The 9,573-nt window shown below is 40.4% G+C and overlaps 3 protein-coding genes across 4 annotated transcripts; 2 read left to right on the top strand and 1 right to left on the bottom strand.

The window, feature by feature from the left end:
• Positions 1–122: 122 nt before the first annotated feature.
• Positions 123–1,866, top strand: LOC149933250 (uncharacterized). Its single transcript, XM_090155427.1, has 2 exons — positions 123–252; positions 392–1,866. Exon 2 carries the CDS (start codon positions 483–485, stop codon positions 1,329–1,331), a length of 849 nt encoding a protein of 282 aa, XP_090011553.1. The 5' UTR covers positions 123–252; positions 392–482; the 3' UTR covers positions 1,332–1,866.
• Positions 1,816–4,214, bottom strand: LOC149933249 (aladin-like). Of its 2 annotated transcripts, none has more exons than XM_090155424.1 (11): positions 4,160–4,214; positions 3,968–4,088; positions 3,770–3,894; positions 3,544–3,697; positions 3,271–3,476; positions 3,006–3,210; positions 2,562–2,935; positions 2,424–2,491; positions 2,298–2,358; positions 2,158–2,242; positions 1,816–2,089 (listed from the first exon to the last, which is right to left on the bottom strand). In XM_090155424.1, exons 2-11 carry the CDS (start codon positions 4,085–4,087, stop codon positions 1,922–1,924), a joined length of 1,566 nt encoding a protein of 521 aa, XP_090011550.1. In that variant the 5' UTR covers position 4,088; positions 4,160–4,214; the 3' UTR covers positions 1,816–1,921. The 2 variants fall into 2 exon arrangements, with proteins under 2 accessions (XP_090011550.1, XP_090011551.1); XM_090155425.1 differs by having other exon boundaries at positions 4,156–4,202.
• A 23-nt stretch (positions 4,215–4,237) lies between these two features.
• Tgt (tRNA-guanine transglycosylase) lies at positions 4,238–5,576 on the top strand. The gene has a single exon (XM_090155426.1). It carries the CDS (start codon positions 4,364–4,366, stop codon positions 5,570–5,572), a length of 1,209 nt encoding a protein of 402 aa, XP_090011552.1. The 5' UTR covers positions 4,238–4,363; the 3' UTR covers positions 5,573–5,576.
• The last annotated feature ends 3,997 nt before the right edge of the window (positions 5,577–9,573 follow it).

The raw sequence follows: 9,573 nt of genomic DNA, 5'->3' as shown, positions 1-9,573 counted from the left end.
GCTGTAAGTTCCTGTAACAGAATGAAAAGCAGCCGACAATTTTTTTCGTTTCTTCGAAACAGAGAGATAATCGTCTGATTTGATGTCTGTTCTCAGCCTTTTCTGCCAGTGGTCCTGTGTTTTCTTCAATTTTTTTTCATAAGCTGAGATTCTTTTTTCTACATTAATTGGACTTTTTTTTTCCAAACTACTAAATATAATATTGAAAAATCCTTTCCAGTTATTGTTTTTGGAATGTCATTACTTTTCTAGGTAAAGTCTGCTTGTTCTTCTCATGATCCTTCCATTAGAGAGATATGTTTGTGTGGTTCCTTGTGCCCCTAGATGCTCTTTATGAACATTTTGAAACTGTTATTTTTTAACCTTTTTGACATGGTTTCAATTCTTTTAGGCAAATTTTTCAATGTAACTCTGTATCAAAGGAAAGATAATCGTTTTAACGACCAAATTTCAAATACCAGTTACTTCTAAAGGCAGTTATAATGAATCGCGGGAGATCAGAAGAACTGTTTCGGCGTAAAGAAACAATTTCTACCCTGGTTAATCAAGTTATGTTCTTTATGCTCTGTGAAAGATGGTTCTGCCCTGAAGAAAGATTAACTGGCCTATACTCTCTGCTTTTCTACAATGTATTTGGATACTTAGTGTCTTATGCCACTAAGCTCATCAGTTTGCATAATTATTCGCCTATTGTAAGAGTTTCCGAGCACACCAATATCAAACATTTAGCTTTAACAGCCACTAAAATTGTTCTGGATTTCACCAAAGCCATTACCTTTGCAATAACTCTGGTCTTCATGCTCTTAGCTTTCGGTTTGGAACAAGGACTAGAACATTTCAATCCTACGTGGATGTACGTGGTAATAACGGCTATATATTTCATGTTAACTGAAAAAGCGTGCCAAGAAAAAGCTCCTGCTGTTTTAAACTGGTTTGAACTGGATTTTTTTGAAAATCTGGAGCCTTTTTGGACTCCAATTCTTGTTCGTCTCATGTCTTCCTTGTCCTCTGGCATTATGTTAACGCTTGTTTGGTTTTTCACTGATGGAGGTTGGATACTTGTTTCTGCAGCTAGCTACATAAATGTCTTTCTAACCCTCAAAGAAATGGATAGATATTGGAAAATTTTGCTTCAAGAAAGGGCCTGTCTTAGTAAATACAGATTTGCTTCCCTCAAAGAGTTGTACGAGAGAGATGACAATTGTCCCGTTTGTTTACAATCAATGAGATGCGCTCGTGTTACTCCCTGTAACCATTTTTTTCATGGTGCTTGCTTAAGGAGATGCTTGAAGGAAAAAATGACATGTCCTTTGTGTAAACATGAGCTTTAAATGGCTTTTCCTTACCATGTATGCATAGAATAGTTTTAAAGAATCAAAACAAATTTTTAGTTGATTTTGAACCAAACAAATCAAACACGCTCAATTTTTGACCCATATGTTAAATTTGGCTGCTTTAACAATTTTTAGATATTTGAGCTTTGAAAGTTTTAAAATATGAAGTGATAAAAAAAATTGTTTTTATCCCCCATTTTGTTTTAAGTTATAATAGAAACTTTCTTAACAAGTACAATGAGGCATCACAATACAATGAACCAGTAGTTTCATACACATGTATTAACCAAAGGCTATTTCACTTATAATTAATCAAAGATAATGGTGCCTTTTTCACTAGTCAAAAAGCCTAGCCACTAAAACCTTAAATATCTATTAGAAATAAGGGGTAATAAGTGTTAACTACATTGTTGTACATCACTATTTTGGGCTTTAAATGTACAAATTATTTTTATGGTGTAAAGTACTTTTATCAACAACAGCAAGCTATTGAACAATAAATTGTGGAAAATTTATCAAACTTGCATTTTATTAGCAATAAATTTATAAAGCCAAATAACGAATGTGTAAATTTAAGATACTTAAATTTAATTTACAGGGGTTGAAGTAGTGAAAAGTGACGTTTTAATGCCAATGTTTGAACGGTTGGCCCGAAATTGTGGCTCCAGCCTTTGAAGGCTTAAATTTCGGGTAGGAGAGACTTGACTTTGGATGAAAATCATGGGTATATGCGTTATTACTCCATTGGACCAACACTATATGGATAAAACAAGTGGTGAAATGCAATTTTAATTTTAATAAATTTGCTAAAGTTCAATGTTACCACTGTTAGAAGAGCTCCTGATGAGAACTTTTGGTGAAATGCTATCAGTTGTGGATGTTGTAAAGAGGGTCCTCTTATAAAACCCCTTTAAAAAAAATTAAGTTAGTTATAGGTATTTTATTACTGTTTTCACAAATTACCAAGGACTTATTTCAAATGATGGTTTAATTCTAGTACGGAAAACTGCAATTAACGGATTATCTAAAAATAATAAAATTAGTAACTACTCTCAGATTTTAACAAGTTTTAGGAAATTTAGCAAATACCTTTGAAAGATACAGCTAATCTTTCTCCAGTTTTATCCCACGCTAAGTTTTGAATACATCCACCAATTCTGTAAAAAGTAATCAAGTTAATTTAAAATGTTAAATTGGGCAATATTCTAATTACTTTTAATTATTCACCTAATATTTTCTCTGGAGTCATTTGAAAATGTAACTTCAGAAACGTCAGCTATGGGAATTGCACTCTTTGAGCCTGCAACTTGAAATGGTTCAATTTGGCCTGATGGACCAAATGAAACTAAATATAGTATTGATTCCTCTTTGGTGGCAAAAATTAGGTGGCATCCGTCGCTACTCCAACACGCAGCTTTGCAACGAGAGGCCAGTTTTTTCCATTTTTCACACGTCCAATAGTGAGACTCCCAAACTCTTAATAGATTTGATGGTGATGCAGCAAAGATACGCGATCCGTCCGGTGACCAGTGGACAAAACTAACCCCTCCCCCACTGTATCGTCTCAGAGGGGTGCATTCTTCCTTGGCAACATCCCAAATCTTAAAATAAAAGTCAAATTTTATTATATAAGTTAAATTTTGGTCTTAAGAGTTCGGAATTATGAATTACCAGCATTGAAGTATCACAGGGTGAAGAAGAGACCAAAAATTCTCCATTTGGATGCCAAGAAACGCTGGTGACCCCTGTATGTCCTTTCTTAGACAACAAAGTCATGCATGTTGAAGAGGGTCTGGTTACTAAAGAAGTGGGGTCTAATTGCCATATGATAATACCATTGTAACAAGCTATAGCTAACATCGATGCGCAATAAGGTCTGTAAAAGAAAATAATTAATACAAGTTATTAGAATTGAAATATATCATGGCAAATATACTTCCAAGCCATCGCTGTTACATCTTTTTGCATCGTGTGTTTCAAGAATGGGGTTATGTTGTTAGGCGAATTAAATATTTTAACAGAATCATCCTTCAGTGCCACAGCAAATTTCATGGTTTGGGGATCCCAAGAAAAGGCTCTGATAATTCCCTCTCTCCAATCTAATGCTTGTACAAATTCAGCTAACATTTCCTCTTGATTCATCTTTGTAAATAAATTAGTGAAATTTTATGAAGAGTGGAATATAAATATTAATAAGTGCCGTACATACAGTTAAATGAGGATATATTGTCAGTTTTATAGACTGAAGCCATTTACAAATTGGTAACACTGATCTAGCAACGTTTTTTAAGAACTTTGTACCAAAGTTTGTTTCTGGTATTTGTGTAATTTCTTGCAACATAGCGATAGACCCTTGCTCATACCTTTAAATGAAATTATCAACTAAAAAAACAACATTAACTGTGCCACTGATTGATATTTAAATAGATAATTACCATGCTTGGACAATCTTCTTCCAAATAGTAGCGTCTCTCTTTAAAAATGCACTCTTAGCACTTTCACGTGAAGCTGAAGGCCTCAATACATCTGGTGTTATTAGGACACGTGGATACAACTCTGCCTTTAAAATAAATTGAACATATAAATCTTATTTAATTTAAACTTTTTTTTTCATCGTAAGTAGGAAATCTTACTTGATCCGTGTACTTTCGTATATCAATATCTGGAGGACCATCAATAAATATGCTTTCATACTCACAAATGGTTGTTCGACCTTTTTCTGGAGGTGAAGGAAACATATCCAGGGAACACATTCTTCGAAATAAAATAATAATAAATAGTTAATTTCTCGTCTTTAATATTTGTATGTCAAATGAGTTACTTACGCGATTCTATTCTTCTCGTTCAAGTTTTAATCGAAATAACCGCTGAATTATTCTGGGTTTTTCAGTTATGCGATAGATGGCAGGATGTGTAATATAGTCAAATATTATTCTGCTCCGAAGTCTGCTAACACCTTTTCAACTACTTTTAACGTGAAAACCTAATTTACGAAATCCACGCGGAAGTTTGCTAAGTTTAAAATCAGCATGATATCGTTAACTCCGAATCCGATTACAAAGCATCCTCTGAGTTTTAAAATATTATCCCAATGTAAAACGACTAAAGCCAGAACCGCCGTTTTAACGTTACCCCACGCGACTGTCGAAACCCCCGTATTTATGCCCGTAGGGACGCAAGGTACGTTAAAAGGCTTACTACCAGAGCAAATAGAAGAAGTGGGGTGTCGCCTTATCTTGGGTAATACATACCATTTGGGAATGAGACCTGGCAAAGAGACTCTGAAAAAGGCCGGAGGTTTGCACAAATTTATGGGATGGGACAATGCCTTGCTAACTGATAGTGGAGGATTTCAAATGGTTTCCTTGATAAAACTATCAAAATTAACAGAAGAAGGTGTACGATTTACATCTCCATATGATGGAAAAGATATACTTTTAACTCCAGAGGAATCAATGTCTATTCAAAATGCCATTGGTGCAGACATCATGATGCAATTGGATGATGTGGTTAGCAGTACTGTCACTGATCTAGACCGAGTAGAAGAAGCAGTACATCGAACAATACGTTGGCTCGATCGATCTGTTGAAGCTCATCAGAGAAAAGACAAACAGAACATCTTTCCAATTGTGCAAGGAGGATTAAATTCTGAGCTGCGTTTGAAATGCATTGATAAACTCATAGAGAGGGATGTTGCTGGATTTGCTATTGGTGGATTGAGTGGAGGGGAAAGCAAGGATGACTTCTGGAAAATGGTTCACTTGAGTACTGATCATCTTCCAAAGGAGAAACCAAGATATCTCATGGGAGTTGGCTTTGCTGTAGACTTGGTTGTTTGTTGTGCATTAGGATGTGACATGTTTGACTGTGTCTTCCCGACACGTACTGCTAGATTTGGTTCAGCCTTAGTGGAAAATGGTATGCTTAATTTAAAAAATCAGTCATTCAAGAATGATTTCAAACCTATTGATGAAAAATGTTCTTGCTCAACTTGTCAAAGATACACAAGGTCCTACCTACACCACATAGTCACTAAGAATACAGTAGCGTGTCACCTTGTTTCAGTTCACAATGTTGCGTATCAAATGAACCTAATGAAAACTATTCGGGAAAATATCAAGAATGGAACTTTCCCAGAATATGTGAAAAAATTCATGTTAAACATGTTTCCAGACAAGAATTATCCACATTGGGTGGCAGATGCCCTTATTTCTGTCAATATTTCCTTAATTAAATAAGCCTAAAAAATAAATTTGTTATTTTTACGTATTTTTCAGTTTATTTCAACTTATTGACTGATTTCAAAATTACATTTTTGCGCGAGCAGTACCTTTACATTGTGAGGTGCAGCAGGCATATTTCCCTGCTTTTATACCCTAACAGCGTTTTCCATTGGCCTGATCCGAGGCTCCGAGCGATCGCGGACTGCTCGTAATTTTTTTCGTTTTCCATTGGGTAGAAAAAACTTGCTCCGAGGGCGAGTTACGTTACGTCCTCCATTGGCGGAATCACTCGCTCGCGGACCACTAAAAACTGGTCTGTCTTCAGTTACGGAGCAACGTTATTTGCTCTCACAACTCCCAAGGATTTCGCGTCGGTCCGAGTGAGAGTCCTGACGTCATCGTAAAATCCTGAGCGGTCTCCGAGCGATCCCAATGGAAAACGCTATAAGTCTTGGTTTGCACTAGCGCGCGTAACGGCACAACACTCAACTTTAGGACGTACACATGTAAAGAAAAATGCATTATGACGTGCGCTAATGGAAACCAAGCTTTACATGGCGGCGTATCGGTTCATCGTGTCTCCGTCTTTGCTGCATCTACAGGTCGCCTACAGCCACCCCAGCGTACACCAAGAAGCTCAACTCCCTCCTTAGTTGTCTGGCTGAGGGTAAATCGGATCTAGTCATCACCGGAGACTTTAACTTTCCCAGTATTACCTGGGAGACACAGACGAGTTCATCGTCGGTGGCTACGAGCTTCCTTCATTCACTTCTCGCCTCTCATCTCAGTCAGCGCGTCACTGAGCCCACCAGGGAAAATAAGATCCTTGACTTGGTATTGGTATCTGATGATAACATACTCGAGTCCATCTCTCACTTGCCGGGTGTCAGTGATCACGACTTTCTATTACTCAAACTTCGTGGGGTCCGTCCCCCGTCGCGGAATGCGCCCAGGTCGGTTCATAACTTCAACAAGGCGGATTTCGCTGCCATGGCTAACTCGCTCTCAAAACTAACCCTTCCGGCCACCACCTCTATTGAGGAGATGTGGAGCGCATTTACTGCCGCCGTTGGGTCAGCGGTTGTAGCCCATGTACCAATCAAGCATCTCTCCACTCGACACAATCTCCCATGGGTTGGCTCATCCCTTCGCCGTCTGATGCGCATCACAAAACGGCGGTATAACAGATCCCAAAAGTATCCATCTGCTGCCAATACTCAGGCTTTTAATAAGCATCGAGCTATTGTCAAATATGCTCTTCGTGCCGCACGCACCCACCATGTTGACATGGTAGCCTCGGACCTTACAACGAACAGAAAAAAAATTTACCAGCTTGTCTCCACCAAGGTAAAGTCTGTTGGAATCCCTGATCTTTCCTGCAACGGCACGAAGTACACCACGGCAGTTGATAAAGCCAATCTCTTGGCTTCTACCTTCCGTAGTACTTTCCCGGTGTACGATCTGGGTGAAGTTCCTCTTCTGGAACCCCGAGCACCGATAATGCCTGACATATTATATTCTACCAAGGGAATATACCAATTACTTGCTAAAGCCAAACCACACAAAGCACCTGGTCCGGATGGTATCCAATCTGTTGTCCTCCGCAAATGTTCTATTGCATCAGCAGCTCCACTCACAGCCATCTTCCAGTCGTCTTATGACGAGGGTGCTATCCCGCGTGACTGGAGCCGAGCAAACATCACACCAATACCTAAAGGCGGAGACCGATCTGACCCTGCCGAGCACCGCCCTATCGCCCTCCTGTCGCAAGTTCTTAAGACTACTGAGCACGTAAGTGCGTCGGCCATCTCGTCGCACTTCACCTTACACAACTTCATAAGCCCCTATCAGCACGGTTTCCGGAGTGGTTTCAGCACCGAAACTCAGCTTCTCTGCTGCATCGAGGATTGGACCTCTGGACTAGAGTAGACCGGACGAGTGGACATTATTTTTCTAGACTTTCACAAAGCTTTTGACTCGGTTTCACATGAACTTCTCAAAGCGAAACTCCACGCTTACGGAGTAAGAGGCCGCACTCTCAACTGGCTGTCGGCATACCTTGAAAATCGGGAATTCAGGGTTGTCCTTCCAGGAGCCACGTCAGACTGGCTTCCAGCTTCTTCTGGGGTGCTGCAGGGTTCTGTCCTGGGGCCGCTACTTTTCATCATATACATCAATGACGTTGGGGAAAACGTTGTCTCCACTTTGTATATTTTTGCGGATGACGTGGCGCTCTCCCGGATTATCTTCTCGCAGCAGGACTGCGCCATCCTACAATCTGACCTCGACTCTATCGGCAAGTGGAGTGAGCGTTGGCTTCTACCGCTAAATTCAGCCAAATGCTCTGTCCTTTCCCTTCGCAGGGTGGGCCAGCCAGAGCAAGTCGCTAAATATGTCCTCCATGGAGTTGATCTCCGACAGGTCCCCTCCCTAAAGTATCTGGGAGTGACGCTCACAGATACACTAGAGTGGACCACACACATCACCCGGGTTACCGCGCAGGCTGCGAGAGCGCTGGGTTTCATTCGCCGCCACCTCTCTCACTGTTCCTTCACCACGAAGTCTCTTGGAGTTAAAACATATGTTTTTCCGATCCTAGAGTACTGTTCTGCCATCCTGGCTCCCTCGACTGTTGCGGGTGTCCATGCGGTTGACCGCATTCAGCGGCGTGCCCTCCGCTTCGCTGCCAGTGTTGGCTTTTCGTCGAGTACCTCTATGACCAGAGTTCTCAAAAACTTCAAATGGGATAACATGGCTTCGCGTCGTCGCCTTAAGAGATTGGTTATCGTAAATAGTGTTGTACATCGCACTTGTGGTGCCCTCGCTCCGCTTTCGAAGGCCATCTCTGGCTGGCATCGCCCCCCCTAGAGGAAATCGTGCGGCCTCTATGGTTCTCCCCGGTTTTCGCCTCGCCGTTCGAAAACATTCTTTCCTCCCCTCCTCCATCCGCGAGTGGAATTATCTTCCGGAGCATCTGAAAGACATTCCGAGCCGTGTTCCTTTCCGGAAGGCACTCTCTTCGTACCTGGACATTTACGAGTAAAATTTTTTTAACATTTTTATTGTCTTGACGTGATGGGTTTCGACCCTTTGTTAAGCTATTACTGAACTTAAGAACTTTGCGCGCAAAATGAATTTTAAGATCCACCAATTAAGTTAGCTATCACTCTACTAAGGAAGATTGACCAAAAACCCAAAGGACTTAATTAACAGTCCCTAGCGTTTTATTTATCGACAATAGAAATACTAAAATTGTATTTCAAATTCCATCCTTGTCTACGACCAAAGTTGGCCAAACGTAGAAATTGATCTAAATTTTCATGTGTTAAAATTATCTCGCAACCCAAGGTAATTTTTTTTTAAATAAACGACCTTAGGAAATGTACAGTAACCAAATGTAATCAAAACACTGATAAACATAGCCTAACCCACTGTGGCCAGCCATCGTTTCACAAATTTTGTAGACGGCGGGTGTTGATTGATCCACTATTCTGCTGATCTGGAAGGCACCCCCAGGCAAATGTTATCTTCCTAGATTCTAGGAAGGCATTCTTTTACTGGCTAAACTACGGTGTATTGTGGGTAGCCTCCTATCTGAAAGGGCGCCATTTTCGCGTGTTCCTTACGCGTGCTTAGTCCGACTGGTCCCCGGTCATCTCTGGCGTACCATAGGGTTCCGTTCTCGAGGCCCTACCTTTCACTGTTTACGTCAATGACGTGGGCAATGGGTTGTCTCTCGGCTACAATGACGTGGGCAATGGGTTGTCTCTCGGCTACAATGACGTGGGCAATGGGTTGTCTCTCGGCTCTACGTTTACTCTGATCAAAGATAATATAAACCTCGTACCCTAGATTCGAAATAACTTCCTAACCCAATAGACGCTTCAATAAAACATCTTCAAGGACAATTGCCAAGTAATATTTCCGAGAGCCAGGACCTGCAATTAATATAGGGCTTGTTAAAATAATGGAAACTTTTCACCTATATGATATCATAAGTAACATAATTGAAATAA

The sequence above is a fragment of the Leiobunum rupestre genome, chromosome 8 (genome assembly GCF_980474605.1).
Source record: "Leiobunum rupestre chromosome 8, qqLeiRupe1.1.hap1, whole genome shotgun sequence".
Lineage (NCBI taxonomy): Eukaryota > Metazoa > Arthropoda > Arachnida > Opiliones > Sclerosomatidae > Leiobunum > Leiobunum rupestre.
The sequence above is the reverse complement of the archived record's forward strand: the minus strand, read 5'-3'. Positions and strand labels throughout refer to the sequence as shown.